We start from the raw sequence: 16,453 nt of genomic DNA on the forward strand, positions 1-16,453 counted from the left end.
ATTCCCACGGGGGGCCAGTACAAAAAAAGTGCATGAAATGTATGTATTCACTACTGTAAGTCGCTCTGGATAAGAGCATCTGCTAAATGACTAAAATGTAGTTTTGACAAGTGTTCCATTTTGCAAATGATCTGAAGTGTTGTGCTAATTGCGTGTAGTGTTTTGACAAACCGGGTCCTTTTTTTCAAGATTGTGCTTAAACTAATGGAGTAAAATACCTATCCAGGCGTTGTCATCCTATTGTGTTTTATCATTTAATCTATTTTTATTGGATAATTTGTCATTTTTGAGTTTCTCTTTTCCATATCACTTTAGAATCTTATCTGAATTAAAATCATTAACCAACCCTGGAACTGTGTGACTAACAACTAGATTGTGTATTAACGAATGCTATGACCATTACAATCAAATCTCAAGTTGTTTATTGGACCGATTGGATTAATGGGAAATAAATTAGAACCTACCTTTTATTTTGGCATCTAACAAGTGGCTATATGGATATTTGAAGTCATAACATACTAAATAAACTGAGTGTACAAAACATTAAGAACACTTGCTCTTTCCATGACATAAACTGACAAGGTGAAAGCAATGATCCCTTGTCACTTGTTAAGTCCACTTCCATCAGTGTAGATGAAGGGGAAGTGATGAAGGGGAAGTGGACTGATGAAGGGGAAGTGGTAGGTGCACCTGGCACCTACTACTGCACCCCTACTACTGCACCCCGTTCAAAGGTACTTCATTATTTAATCTTGCCAATTCACCCTCTGAATGCCACATATACACAATATATTTTTAAGCCTTGAGACAATTGAGACATGGATTGTGTATATGTGGCATTCAGAGGGTGAATTGGCAAGATTAAATAATGAAGTACCTTTGAACGGGGTATGGTAGTAGGTGCCAGGTGCACCGGTTTGTGTCAAGAACTGCAACGCTGCTGGGTTTTTCACATTCAACAGTTTCCCGTGTGTATCAAGAATGGTCCACCACCCAAAGGACATCCAGCCAACTTGACACAACTGTGGGAAGCATTGGAGTCAACATGGGCCAGCATCCCTGTGGAATACATTCGACACCTTGTAGAGTCCATGCCCCAACGAATTGAGACTGTTCTGAGGACAAACGAGTTGGGGGGATGCAACTCAATATTAGGAAGGTGTTCCTAATGTTTTGAGTTCTATGTATTGAGGGCTGACTAACAGCTAAAAAGGCCATGCATTCCTGATTATAATTATTCATCACACAGGCAAAACAACAGGTGACATGTCTAATTTTCATTGAGGATTGGTGCAGATACAGTGAAATATTCAAATATGATTGGAGAGAGGCATAATAATAAAGATTTTCTGTATTTTACACAATTTCCATTGCATTTAAGATTGAAATGGTTTATACAGATGCTTACAGACTTTATCTTTACTGATCAATGAACTAAAACATCCTACAATGCATAGCAGCTTTTGGCTCATTCTCTGGGTCTAGTGTGTCGGAGTATCTAGCTGTGCATGTGTTTGATGGACATGTTCTTCTGCTATTTGAGTAGGTAAAGAAAGAGACCACTGTCACAAGACACAAGCATACACACCAGCAGCACAGTAGCTACTTTACATAGTAAGAGCTGAGCACGCGTTACATTTTTTCAGTACAAAGCACCGTGAAAACTGCACATGTCAGATGGTAAGCTTGTCATAAATATTGTCAAAAAAACATAGCAGTATGGACTGTAAATTTAACCAATGTATGGACATCATTCGGTGACCTGAAAGCACATTTTCATTCAGTCTCTGTCGGGGTTGGGTAGGTTACTTTCTAAATGTAATCTGTTACAGTTACTAGTTACCTGTCCAATTGTAATCAGTAACGTAACTTTGCGATTACCCAAACTCAGTAACGTAATCTGATTACTTTCAGGTACTTTTGGATTACTTTCCCCTTAAGAGGCATCAGAACAAGACAAAAAGGATCCATCAAACACATTTGGTGTGTCATCATAGTAGTCTCTAACTTGTGGTCAGACTCGCTCAGTTGGAACGATCTTAAACTTGTACCTTTTTATCGATGCTGAATTGAATGTCAGAGGAAGGCCCTAAAATGGCCAAATACTCCAGCTACACCAGTCATAGACTGTTCTCTCTGCTACCACACGGCAAGCGGTACCGGAGTGCCAAGTCTAGGTCCAAAAGGCTTCTTAACAGCTTCTACCCCCAAGCCATAAGACTGCTGAACAGATAATCAAATGGCTACCCGGACTATTTGCATTGACCCCGCTACTCGCTGTTTATAGTCTGTCCAAAAGTCACTTTACCCCTACCTACATGTACATATTACCTCAATTACTTCGACTAACCTGTACCCCCGCACATTGACTTGGTACTGGTAGCCCCTGTATTTACCGCATTATTGTTATTTTATTGTTACTCTGGTATTTTTTAAACTTTAGTTTATTTAGTCAATATTGTCTTATTCTTATTTTTCTTAAAACTGCATTGTTGGCTAAGGGCTTGTAAGTAAGCATTTCATTCGGCGCATGTGACAAATTCAATTTGATTTTATTTTGATTTGAGAAAACAGAAAGGTGTCATGATGTATTTTTTCGCAAACATCCTTTCTGAATTTAAAAGTAATCCAAGAAGTAATCTAGTTTTTCTAAAGTATCTGTAATCTGATTACAATATTTCAGCTGGTAACATAATTGATTGCAGTTACAGTTTTTTGTAATCAGATTGTGTGTAACTGATTACATGTAATCAGCTACTCCCCAACCCAGGTCTCTTTACTGACTCAGTACTCTTTATTCAGTTTCTGTACTGACACTGTGTATCCTTTTGATTCATACTGTACATCAATCTACAGTGCAGCAAATACTGTACAGTACATCTCTACCTCCAGGTGTGTGTACTCTCTCCCATTTCCCAAAACATGAAGACACATCAGCATTATGTCAATAGCTGGACTGACTGATTCCAGCAGATCTCGAGAGATGTCTTAACTTCATGCCAATAAGTGACACATCTTTTCCCAGAACTTGGGGGAATTTTAATTACCCAGAATCCTTTCGTTTTCCCAGTCAGACAGCCTCCCCTCTTGATCCCAGGGAGTGGCAATGGACTTTCGTTTGACATGTAGCACCAGGGGCTGAGGGGCTCAGACAAGCAGCACCCTGTTGGGATGGGTTCTCCCCCGCTGCAAAACACCACACCTTCAGCAGACTTTTACTGTGAACCCGGGTACTTTGGGTATGGCCTGGCACCCCCACAGAGGAAGAGGAGCCAGAGAAGGTCCTCCAGCAGCCAGAGGAGGAGGCGTGAGCATCTGGGGAGGCGGCTCTGCATGGCTGGGTGGAGGGGGTGGAGGAGCTGGAGGAGGAGGGGTGAGGCTGGGATCTAATAAGAGACGATGGACCAGGACTGGGAGCATAGGAAGGAGCAAACCCCAGAGACTTGGAGCTCCTGCCACCCTGTCTGAGGCAGCGTCCATGCAGAATGTTGAGGAAGGCCCTCTGGAACTCCTGGCTGAAGCAGGGATAGATAATGGGGTTGATACAGCTGTTGAGGTAGCCCAGCCAGAAGGTGATCTTAAATATGGTGTCAGATGGCCTGTACAATGGGAATATGGAGCCTGTGGAAAGAACACAGACAGAAATCACACACAAACACACAGACGGATCTGTCAATATAGCAAGTACAGCAGTTCACAACGTCTATATGAATCATGAATCATTTGCATGTCCTATTGACCCTTATTTGTATTGAATAACAGCAATAGGATGAGCATTGGCAGCTCAGACATTCTGGTGTTCACTGTGTACATTCAAGGTTATCTGATAAGATGTATGTAAGACCAACATACACTACCAGTCAAAGGTTTTAGACACACCTACTCATTCAAAGGTTTTTCTTTATTTTACTATTTTCTACATTATATAATAATAGTGAAGACATCAGAACTATGACATAACACATATGGAATCATGTAGTAACCCAAAAAGTGTTAAACAAATCAAAATATATTTTATATTTGAGATTCCTCAAATAGCCACCCTTTGCCTTCCCTGTGGCTCAGTTGGTAGAGCATGGTGTTTGCAACGCCAGCATGGTGTGTGCAACGCCAGGGTTGTGGGTTCGATTCCCACGGGGGGCCAGTACAAAAAAAAATAAAAAAATGCATAAAATGTATGCATTCGCTACTGTAAGTCGCTCTGGATAAGAGCGTTTGCTAAATGACTAAAATGTAAATGACAGCTTTGCACATTCTTGGCATTCTCTCAAACAGCTTCACCTGGAATGCTTTTCCAACATTCTTGAAGGAGTTCCCACATATGCTGAGCACTTGTTGGCTACTTTTCCTTTACTCTGTGATCCAACTCATCCCAAACCATCTCAATTGGGTTGAGATCGGGTCATTGTGGAGGCCAGGTCATCTGATGCAGCACTCCATCACTCTCCTTATTGGTCAAATAGCCCGTACACAGCCTGGAGGTGGGTTGGGTCATTGTCCTGTTGAAAAACAAATGATAGTGGGACTAAGTCCAAACCAGATGGGATGGCATATCACTGAAGAATGCTGTGCTAGCCATGCTGGTTAAGTGTGCCTTGAATTCCAAATAAATCACAGTGTCACCAGCACAGCACCCCCCACACCATCACACCTCCTCCTCCATGCTTCATGGTGGGAACCACACATGCGGAGATCATCCGTTCACCTACTCTGCATCTCACAAAAACATGGCAGTTGGAACCAAAAATCTCAAATTTATACTCATCAGACCAAATGACAGATGTCCACCAGTCTAATGTTCATTGCTCGTGTTTCTTGGCCCAAGCAAGTCTCTTCTTCTTATTGGTGTCCTTTAGTAGTGGTTTCTTTTCAGCAATTTGACAATGAAGGCCTGATTCACGCAGTCTCCTCTGAATAGTTGATGTTGACATGTGTCTGTTACTTGAACTCTGTGAAGCATTTATTTGGGCTGCAATTTCTGAGGCTGGTAACTCTAATGAACTTATCCTCTGCAGCAGAGGTACCTCTGGGTCTTCCATTCCTGTGGTGGTCCTCATGAGAGCCAGTTTCATCATATCGCTTGATGGTTTTTGCGACTGCACTTGAAGGGAACTTTCAAAGTTCTTGAAATGTTCCGTATTGACTGACCTTCATGTCTTAAAGTAATGATGGACTGTCGTTTCTCCTTGCTTATTTGCACTGTTCTTGTCATAGTATGGACTTGGTCTTTTACCAAAGAGGGCTATCTTCTGTATACCCCCTACCTTGTCACAACACAACTGATTGGCTCAAACACATTAAGAAGGAAAGAAATTCCACAAATTAACTTTTAAGAAGGCAGACCTGTTAATTGAAATGCATTCCAGGTGACTACCTCATGATGCTGGTTAAGAGAATTCCAAGAGTGTGCAAAGCTGTCATCAAGGAAAAGGGTGGCTATTTAAAGAATCTCAAATCTAAAATATATTTTGATTTGTTTAACACTTTTTTGGTTACTACATGATTCAATGTCCAAACTTTTGACCGGTAGTGTATCTCTCTATCTGAAGAGCTTTGTCTCTAAAGGTCTAAAACGTTCAACTCTTTCATTCCTATAGTCTGAGAATCTCAGGGGCATTAGCTTTGACATTGAATATTGTGCTCGCAGGTCTGAAGTTCTGTTTCTATTGAAATGCATGACTCCAGTAATGCTTTGCTGCCTTGGAAAGATGAAGGGTGATTGTGGGGCGCCGGCTTACTGCGCACAACGTCGTGCCCTTTATGCTTGTTGTTTATAATGGCTTTGGCATAAAAGAATGAATAGTGTTTTTGTTCATTTCATCTCTTCCCTGAAGTATAACCCTATACGGTTCAGCACTGGTATTTCATTTGCTCGGCTTCTCCATGGCAGTAATTGAATTCCTGATGTACAACTAAAGAAAACACAGACAAGTATACGGAGCATTCAAGAGGGGAGACCAGGGTCGTAGACTCTGTTGTTATACATACAATAAAACACAAATAAATCAAAAGGCTATTCCAACATCGGACTCATTGAATTTCCATCAAGAAATTGTGTATAAATGAATTCTAAAGTAGGATTAGAAGTGCACATAATCTGAATGGATTCAGCTACACTTCCCAAGACCAAAGGAGGTGTATTCGGAACCAGACCATCAGCAGGCCTTTTGATAATCTGTTCATTTACAGTAAATTAGTTCAACCCCAATCTCCATATAATCTTGAATTACAGATCTGTCGGATCCTTAATCAAGGATATTAAAGTCTGCGTAGCCATTATACGGCATTTCATTAATCACATTCTCACAGGCTTGTGGGGGTATTATGTTGATGACAGCTGTGAGGCAATGTTGGGTTTGACTGTACATCTATCATCACATGATCATATGTACTGAGTGTACAAAAACATGTTTTTTTTTGCCCTCAGTACAGCCTCAATTCGTCAGGGCATGGACTCTACAAGGTGTCGAAAGTGTTCCACAGGGATGCTGGCCCATGTTGACTCCAATGCTTCCCACAGTTGTGTCAAGTTGGCTGGATGTCCTTTGGGTGGTGGATCCTTCTGTGGAATTTGTTGAGTGTGAAAAATCCAGCAGCATTGCAGTTCTTGACACAAACCATTGCACCTGGCACCTACTACCATAACCTGTTCAAAGGCACTTAAATATTTTGTCTTGCCCATTCACCCTCTGAATGGCACACAAAAACAATCCATGTCTCAATTGTCTCAAGGCTTAAAAATCATTCTTTAACCTGTCTTCTGCCCTTCATCTACACTGATTGAAGTGGATTTAACAAGTAACATCAATAAGGGATCATAGCTTTCACCTGGATTCACCTGGTCAGTCTATGTCATGGAAAGAGCAGATGTTCTTAATGTTTTGTACACTCAGTGTATAGCTCTTATCTTTCAAATCACTGAACAACTGTTATATGTGACTCATCCCATGGCCATGCTAACACCAGTGATTTTGTAGCTGAATTTCTATAATAGTAGAGGGTTGCATTTGTTTACGGCTCCTAACATTGTTTTTGGTGCACTGTAGCAGGAAATATGCAGAAAATAGGTCCTGTGGCTTATTCCCCCTCTTTCAGTCTCAAAAACATTAATTTCCATTCAATTTTGTGCTTTTCCATTGAGAGGTTAAGATTTACATTTCACAGTTCAATAGAGTTGAGTAGTGGGGTTGATTTTTAAGAGATTTGGAAAGGAAGCTTCCCTGACTATAAAATGACACATTGTGAGTCAGGCATTGGCAATCACACTCTATCCAGTAAAGGGGCTTCATATGCTGCTATGGGAAATCAGTTCCAGGGATTATTTTCTTGAGAAAAATGCAAATTCATTCAGTGATGTTATTCTAGTGATGGGGGAAAAAAATATATACAGTAGAGTATCGCAAGATTATTTTTGACGATATTATATTGATTCTATGACTCCAAGTATGTACAAAAAAAAGAGGTAGGTAGTTAACATTAGCTAGCGCTAGTCGGCTGTACAGATGTATGATCGTAATTTGATCTCCCTGTTGCAGGAGAACTTTACTGCAATGCAGGACCTAAAACTTGTAGTGTATTTGAAGGCTTATGAAGTTTGTGATTTTCATTTTGAAATTTCAGACTTGATTTTCCCTTACGTATCAATTTCAAATCTCAGGCATTTCTTCTTCTCTAGCTTCTCATTCATCTTCTTTTTAAATGGTGAGCCAACATGTTTTTAGCGCTTTTATTTCCATGACTGATCAAAACTTGTTTTCTCATGACTCCTTCTTGTCTCGCTGAAGCAGCCATGGTGAGCAATATGTTTCGAATATCAAATTGCATAAAATCGTAGTATCGAATCGCAATACATATAGAATTGTAAGAATCGTATCGGCACCTTAGTATCGTGATAATATCGTATCGTGAGGTCCCTGGCAATTCCCAGCCCTATGTTACTCCCTATGATACTGTTATTCAGCAGTTGATTAGACTTACGTTTTTTCATATTAAACGTCTCTGTATCTGCTTTCGTTTTCATATGGCATTCTCTTTTTCATTTCCATGCAATTCAAAACAAAGGCATGCATCAGCAGATAGGGAGAGCAAGGAAAGGCATTGTGGGATACCCACCAATGGGCATAACCAGGAAGAAGGGCAGCCAGCAGAGAACGAAGCAGCCAACCACAATGCCCAGAGTCTTGGCTGCCCTCTTCTCTCGGGAGAATTTCAGCAGGTGCATGAGGGCGAAGGTGGTGCGTCTCCGCCTCAAGATGCACTTCTCTCCCTCCTGCTCTTGCCTCTCTGGCTTAGCAGGGGCATTTCCCCGATGGATCCTCAGTGTCACTCCCTCTCCCATCATGTCCATCCCCCCCTCCCTCTGCCTGCCCTCCCTCAGGTCCCGAGTCTTCCGCTTGGCCACCACATATACCTTGCAGTACATGGCCAGGATGACAGCTAGTGGCACATAGAACGACCCCAGGGCAGAGAAAATAGCATAACCTGGTTCCTCTGTGATACGGCACTCAGTCTCGTCCTCTGGGTCGGGCTCCTTCCAGCCAAAGAGTGGACCTACGGATATGGCTGCCGAGAGGCCCCAGAGAGCTGCCACTGCGACCAGGCCACGCCTCCCAGTGGCCATGGCAGGGTAGTGCAGCGGGTAGCTCACTGCTAGGTAGCGGTCAACAGAGATGACACACAGGCTGAGGATAGAGGCAGTGCAGCAGAGAACATCCAGGGCGGCCCAGGCACTGCAGAAAGACCGGCCAAACACCCAGCGGCCTAGGACCTCCGAGGTGGCAGAGAACGGCAGCACGGTAGAGCTCAGGAGCAGGTCGGCCGCTGCCAGGTTGGCGATGAAGTAGTGTGTGACGGAGCGTAGGTGGTGGTGGCACACCACAGACAGGATAACCAGGATGTTACCGAGAACCCCGAAGATGACAAACACCCCCATCACCAGGCCCAGGGTCACCGCCTTAGTGATATCCACCTCAGCGAAGGAGGAGGAACTGCAGTTGGGACAGCTTTCTGACACAGGGAACGTGATGTTCTCATCTGAGGGAACCATTTTGGGTTTATTTACGGTTCATTCACTAGTTGAATGTCTTTGGGATTGACTGTTATGTTTTGTTAAATCAGAATTCAGCCATGCAAACTTCAGCACAGGCGTTGGGAGTCCATAATTTGTATCGCCCCTTCTTGTGACTCAAGACTGGAGAAGTTGGTACCTCGTCAATCACAGATCTTTGATGCTAGGAGGCATGAGCCCTTGCCAATGCCTGCACAAATCACATGTCTTTGGCTGCAACATTTAAAAACACTGAGAGGTCAGGATAGTGAATCTTCAGCACTGTCACTGCTTGTTGCGCCATCTGTCTTTGGAGTTTGCCTGCAGGGCTTTCTGGGTCACGAAGTCAAGATCCAATATGTTTATGGTGTCTTTTTCACGATGGGACTGAAATGGCATGATAGAAACTTGCTGGAGGGATGTTTTCATTGAACAGAAGTCCCACTAAAAACATAGTAGAAAGAGAGCAGTTAATAAAAAAGCCATCCCCCAGGCTCCATCCCTGTTTTACAGAATGGCAAAAGCTAAATGTAGTCACTGTTGCAAATAAGACTTAATAAGCCTGAGACTGAGTAAGCATTCGTCATAGCACAGCCATATGCCAGGCATCCATTACATTAAAGGATATTCAACATTTTGATAATAATCCTAAATAAAACCACAACACAACAAAATATATATATATATATAAGATGATGGGCGTGCTTTAAATATGCATTAGACTGCCAAATATCTTCTTCCTCAAGAGTGAGGTTCTCTGTAAAGATTTCCTCACCTCACACATCATTACAATGCCGCCAGAGTAAACAAGAGGTCCCGCTTCAAGAAACACCGCATTTTCTATTTACTTTTCATCCAAATAACATCGCCTCCTGATACATAAAACCATTAACTTCAAACACCAGCTCCACTGACACAGAATCATTGGTAGTCAAGACATAAGTTATGAGGGAAACCAACAAAGCATAGAGGTTAAGAAAATAAATAGATATATAAAACAAAAGCACATTTTCATAAGTCAGGCAACAAAATGTGCTGGTCTCTGTAACGGGCTGTGTGTGAGTACTGAGACAGGCTAATTTTCCCACACAGCTCCTTACAGTTACTCAGCAGCTAGATGACAGGCCAGGGATTGAACTGCACAGAGGGCAGTGCATTAAAGTTCTGAAGGGCAGCGGACTGATAATTCCACTCAATACCACTCTGGGTGTACGTGTCGGAGATTTCGCATGTCATTGGATGAGATAAATGTTGGTGTAGCAGGAAAGGGGATAATGATAGAGCCATCGCAATGCAATGCCGGTCAAATGGTCCAGCAGGATCAAAGACAAGCAAAGAGATGGGTTGTTATGCCAGGTTCACTAATATGGAATGAGTATTGTCATTTTTCTTTGAGCTGTTGGACTTAATAAGTGTCTGGTTCTGACAGTTCGGGGAGTTGGTACAGTATGCCTGCCTGCTCCTTAGTTTGGCGCCCGATCTGGGTGTTGGCAATAGAAGGCTGAGAGGTGGGCCAAAAGAGGTTGTTTTGATGCCCAGACGGTTTGATATCAGATAAAAAGCACTGGCTGTGGATCTAAAGCTGGCTGTGCCTTAGACGGATGATTACATGACCATACATATGGGAGACCTAACCTACCTCTAGGTGTGTGTATGACTCAGTATGACTCAATACGAGGATGACTGTCATGATCATGAAGCAGTCTGTAGAACAATACATACTACTGGTGTATCCACAATGTACCCTTACATATACGGTACAGTATATTTAAAGAACTGGAGTTAAAACAGCTAAAGGACAGCTAAACATTCAAAGACAGTTGATGTACAGTAAAGATGATTGATTAACCCGAGACCCACAAACACTAAAGACCATTCAATGTAATCTCTACTCACTAGAGAAATGCAACCTTATATCTTCAGGGACTTCAGGGCACCATTTCAAACAAAGACCACTGAAACGTCTAGTTGTGTCCTGTTCATTGCTCCCAATCGCAACATTTCTTCAGTTATCTTATTACTTGTGAACTTCCAATACATTTCATAAGGCTGTCACATATTGCTGAATTCTCTTGTGCTATAGTAAGATTAGCATCTCACATTATTCTTTACATAAATCTAGGTTAACTAGTTGGCTAATGTTAGCTGGGTTAGGGTTAGGGTTAAGGTTAGGGTTAAGTTTAGGAGTTAGGTTAAATGTTTAAGGTTAGGGTTAAGGTTAAGGTTAGGGGAAGGGTTAGCTAAAAAGGTTACATTTAGGGTTAGGGGAACGGTTTGCTAATATGCTAAGAAGTTGCAAAGTAGCTAAAAAGTAGTAAGTAGCTGGAAAGTTGCTAATTAGCTAAACTGCTGAAGTTGTCCGTGATGAGATTCGAACTCGCAATAGGTCTCATGGGACATTCAATTTATTGGTGGATGAATACATGGCTACTAGCAGCGGATTAGCAATCTAGTTATGTGTTTTAAGTTTACACTTCCTCGGGTGTCCAACCCCAACATAAATGTACATAAAGATGTAATTCATCTCGATTGAAGAAAAAAAATCTGGAAATTATGAAGTCCTAAAATATAGCAACTATAGTCTAATTGTTAAACCAACATTCCTGAAAATCATTGGATCAGGTTGCATATCAAAATATTTGAACCATGCATTCCTGCTTGGACGTGTTCGATGAAAAAATGTATTTCTTGAATACCTCAGTAGTTTAAATATTATACTTCTTAATAAAGCACTTTGAATGACTTTATAAGATGATTAGTCATGATTTGGGTCCGACCAAATCATGGGCTGGTGCCACCAGCTGTAAAGTAAGTGGCACCAGTGACACCAGGGAAATAGGAGGCAAACAAAATGGCTAGAGACGAGTTGTATCTCCAGTGGTGTTTTTACATGTTGTATTTGTTTTAGTTGACGTCGGACTGTGACGTGGGCAGGTGTGGATGAAATGCCAGGGCCGAATTCTTGTGACTCTTTGTGAAGCAGGATATCAAACTCTGCTAGACAGCTAGTGCTGACGAGTGGGCAACGTCAATCTCCAAATAATTATCCTTAGACACTACCTGAAAATACATGCATGTTCACAAAATATATGTCCTCAGTATCATTTGAGTGCCAGTCTGTTCTATCATGTTAACTCTGCCACTCATAGTCATGCCAAATGTTTGACATGACAATTCCATAAGTAGTTGTCAAGAGAACAGAAACAAACTAGCACTGCACCCAGGCTTTATAGAATTTAAAGTTATCATCATGGAAGTTATTATTATAGGCCTATGTTTCATTTTCCTGTGGCCATATGTTGTTTTGTCAGCTTCCTTTGTCCAGGCCAGCATAATGATAAGTGATCCCTATGCAATAAGTGCATATTCAGCAATCTTTATTTATACTAAGCGTCTAAGTGCACGCACCTGGCACTTATGAAACACTTGGCAAGTCACTTTTTGGTGCTCTTTAAACTGTTTGGAGACGCATATTTCCTTTGTTCCCTAGCCTACTACTTTGTCTTTGATGCAAGGTGAAATATTAAATCAGAGCCTGATCATCGATTGAGCCTTCCCACTGGGCACAGAAGTCAATTCAACGTCTATTTCACGTTGGTTCAACGTAATGTCATTGAAATACATTTTATTGGCATGTATTTCATTGAAATTACATGAAAACAACATTGAGTCAATCAGTGTGTGCCTAGTGGGTTTGAACTTTCATTGATTGGGATTGTTATCATTGATTTGACAGATCTTCCCACTTTAGTCTTCATAAAGAAAAATATTAGCATGTCAAACAAGCATCAGGTGTTTTGCTATTCTGCACATGCCTATCAGTGAATATTGTAGCCTTCATTTGCTGCATCTACACAGGCAGCCCAATTCTGATATTTTGCCCAAATATTGGCAAAAGAGCTGATCTGACTGGTCAAAAGACCAATTAGTGGAAAAAGATCAGAATTAGGCTGGCTGTGTAAATGTAGCCTGAGACTATTGTGTGCACAAACAATGGTTTGAGCTATTCAGTGCTATTGAAAAATAATTGTTTTGGTGATGCCACCAAAGCTCTCATAGCCCAGGAAGTCCTCATAGTTGACTGATTGTCTTGTAGAAATATTACATATTGAATTGTTTTTGGTACATTATAATTGATTGATTGATTTATTGCATGTTTTGAGGAGCAATTGTGAAACAAATTCCACATATAGGAGGAGTAAAGTGATGTGCAAAGTGATGTGCTTCTTAGGCAGTGTTCTGATTGTTTATAGTCTGCTAATGTCATGCCTATCTCATAGCATTTTCAAAGGTTTTTGATTGGCTATTTATAAAAGTCTCACATTTTTTTACATTTTAATTGAAAGCAAGTAGATGTGAAATGATGCAGGACATTTGAAAATGCAAATGACTGAGGGCAGACCGTGAATTCCAATTATAGTCAACAGGTCTCATTACATTTCCTCTCAAACTGTTAAAATAAAAACGAAAGTTATAACTTCTTTCAATAATGTATAACCATTATATTTACATGTTACAATATAATAGACAAAAGGTAGACACATTTAGTAGACAAAAAGGACAGCATAATTATTAAACATTAATAAGTAGGCTATAGACATAATTAAAGCAAATGATAGGTACATTGCTTTTCATTTATTTATCTGAGACTGGTCTCTGCACTAGTCTCAAATATCCAATAGGTACAGGCAATTGTTGAATTTAGTTAGAAATAACGGAGTTCACTCACATTCCCACCAGCTCGTTTTGAATAAGAATTCAAGAACAATATTTCATCAAATTCATTTCATGCAAAATGGGAATGGCTTACCTTGTTATCCCTAAATGCCTCCCAAATGAGTACCGTTCTTTGACAGTACAAGTATGATCTAAGCAAATATATTTTTCGTATGGACTGGACAAACTATTCAGACGGTAGGCTATTTATGGCTGTTATGTCGAGACGCACACACCCGGTGTAGCTCCCTGAGGAATCTGTCTGCTGCTGCTGCCCTCAGAGAAATGCACCAGCTAGAGACGCGCTTCACCTGATATTCAACACTGTGTGAGACAACACCCTCCTTTCTTTCCCACCCCTACACTCCACCACCCAACATCTCCTTTTTACATTTCATAGTCTACAGTCAGTAGCATAGGCTTTTTAACCTTTATTATATCAGGGAGTCATACTGAGACCAAGGTGTCTTTTACAGATGTGCCTTGGATTACATAAATTACAGAAAATACACACATCAATATAAATACAAAATGGTCATAAAAAGCAAACACATTCATCAGGGGCGGCAGGTAGCCGAGTTAGTGTTGGGCCAGTAACCGAAAGGTTGCTGGATCAAATCCTCGAGTTGACAAGGTAAAGATCTGTCGTTCTGCCCCTGAACAAGGCAGTTAACCCAGTGTTCCTTAGCTGTCATTGTAAATAAGAATTTGTTCTTAACTGACTTGCCTAGTTAAATAAAGGTTAAATAAAATAAGTAATAAGGTCCTCAATCAGCTTTCTGAATTGCCCTAGAGGCATCAAATTAAAGAACATTTTGAAGATTGTTCCACAAATAAGGTGCAAGAACTCAGTAGAGACCAAAGGAATTCCCAGAGTTAACCATCCCTGAGACCGGGGGTGGTAACTCCTATGTCTAAAGTAATGATGTTAGATACAGTGGGACTTTTTGCAAAAGGACTTTATAAATGAAAATATAACAATGTATCAACCTACGTGACATCAAAGAGGGTCAACCAACTTCCTGGTAGAGAATGCAGTGATGAGTACAAAAAGTGTCGCCCAAAATAAAGAGCAGTGCGATCTGATAAACTGCATCTAATCGCTTTAATGAAATGGCAGCTGCGTTCATACAGATAATGTCAACAAAGTCTAGGACCGATAGGAACGTCGACTGAATAATCTGCTTTCTACTATTTAGTGAGAGGCAGGACCTATTTCTATAGAAGTCCATTTTTATTCTCAGCTTCTTAACTAACTCCTCCATATGCTTTTTAAAAGACAGCTTTCATGTATCCAGATGCCCAGATATTTTTAAGCAGAGATACGATCAATATGGACACCGTCCAAAGTACATTGTTATGTGCGCTAGAGAACAACATATACTTAGTTTTACCTGCATTCAATACTAATTTCAGGTCAATAAAGTAGTTCAGATAGAACTTGCTTAGGCAGGGAAGAAGATAAATGTGTACGCTTCAGTGCATTTACTGTTTTCCAAACTTTAGAAAGATCACCAAAGTCAGAGATAGAGCTTAACAATAGTTTGATTTAGCTTTCTTAATTGAAATACTACATCTGTTTCTCAATTGTCTGAAAGATTGCCAGTCCACTACAAAGTCAGTTGTCCTTGCTTTGGCCCAGGCCTGATTTCTCATCTGAATGAGCTCAGATAGCTCAGAAGAAAAAAAACAAGGGTTAGCTCTCATTCCCATAAGAGCTAACAGGCATAGGCTCATCTGCAGCTATTTGTTGAGTGAGCTGAGACTTTGCCTTGGGTCCCTTGCCAACCACATGAGAGCAGAGTAGACTGAGCATTTGACAGACCTCCCTCAACTGGGAGAGCAGTGTTGGCAGAGTTCAGTCCGCCCTGATGAAGCTCCCGCCAAAGGAATGGAGCTGCTGGAGGGGATTGAAGTGGCTGCCAGTGCTCCATTCGGGATGTGCACAGGAGGTCTTGGTGTGGCTCCTGTTGCAGGGTTGGAGCTGCTATGGTGGGTAGCAGTGTCTCAGGCCTGTCCTGGGGATGGGAGTAGGATTGGTAACCAAAACTAGCCTGGGATGGAGGTTGTGGGGGGAATTGAGGAGGGTGGTGTGGAGGGCAGTGTGGCTGACAAAGCTTCAAACTCTCAGCATATGAGGGCTGATGAGAAAGATGTGGTGCACTACCCTCAACAGTATTTTGCCAGACTCTAGGGTAGTGGTCGATGCTGTGTAGAGCTGGGCTGTGATGGGTCGGGTCTGGTTAAGCTGTGCTGTGATGGGTCGGGTCTGGTTGAGCTGTGCTGTGATGGGTCGGGTCTGGTTGAGCTGTACTATGATGGGTCGGGTCTGGTTGACCTGTGCTGTGATGGGTCGGGTCTGGTTGAGCTGTGCTGTGATGGGTCGGGTCTGGTTGAGCTGTGCTGTGATGGGACTGGTCTGGTTAAGCTGTGCTGGGATGGGTCGGGTCTGGTTGACCTGTGCTGTGATGGGTCGGGTCTGGTTGAGCTGTGCTGTGATGGGTCGGGTCTGGTTGAGCTGTGCTGTGATGGGTCGGGTCTGGTTGAGCTGTGCTGTGATGGGTCGGGTCTGGTTGAGCTGTGGGCCTGGTCTGGAAGCATGGAAGGGAGGTTGTAGGGGGAATTGAAGAGGGGGGTATGGAGGGCAGTGTGGCCGGTGATGCTCTAAACTCTGCACTCTTTGACAGCATA

The 16,453-nt window shown here is 41.8% G+C and overlaps 1 protein-coding gene across 1 annotated transcript; it reads right to left on the reverse strand.

The window, feature by feature from the left end:
* Nucleotides 1-2,639: 2,639 nt before the first annotated feature.
* Nucleotides 2,640-14,145, reverse strand: LOC115159486 (alpha-1A adrenergic receptor-like). Its single transcript, XM_029709244.1, has 3 exons — nucleotides 13,857-14,145; nucleotides 8,113-9,490; nucleotides 2,640-3,621 (listed from the first exon to the last, which is right to left on the reverse strand). The coding sequence occupies exons 2-3, from the start codon at nucleotides 9,044-9,046 to the stop codon at nucleotides 3,071-3,073; spliced, it is 1,485 nt and encodes a 494-aa protein (XP_029565104.1). The 5' UTR covers nucleotides 9,047-9,490; nucleotides 13,857-14,145; the 3' UTR covers nucleotides 2,640-3,070.
* Between the last annotated feature and the right edge of the window lie 2,308 nt (nucleotides 14,146-16,453).

This window comes from Salmo trutta, chromosome 23, assembly GCF_901001165.1.
Source record: "Salmo trutta chromosome 23, fSalTru1.1, whole genome shotgun sequence".
NCBI lineage: Eukaryota > Metazoa > Chordata > Actinopteri > Salmoniformes > Salmonidae > Salmo > Salmo trutta.

Bases quoted from the DNA above. Each gene is read 5' to 3' on its own strand.
- LOC115159486 (XM_029709244.1), bottom strand. From the start codon at position 9,046: ATGGTTCCCTCAGATGAGAACATCACGTTCCCTGTGTCAGAAAGCTGT. The intron at 3,622-8,112 runs GTGGGTATCCCA...TTCTTTCCACAG, and splicing joins CTTCCTGGTTATGCCCATTG to GCTCCATATTCCCATTGTAC.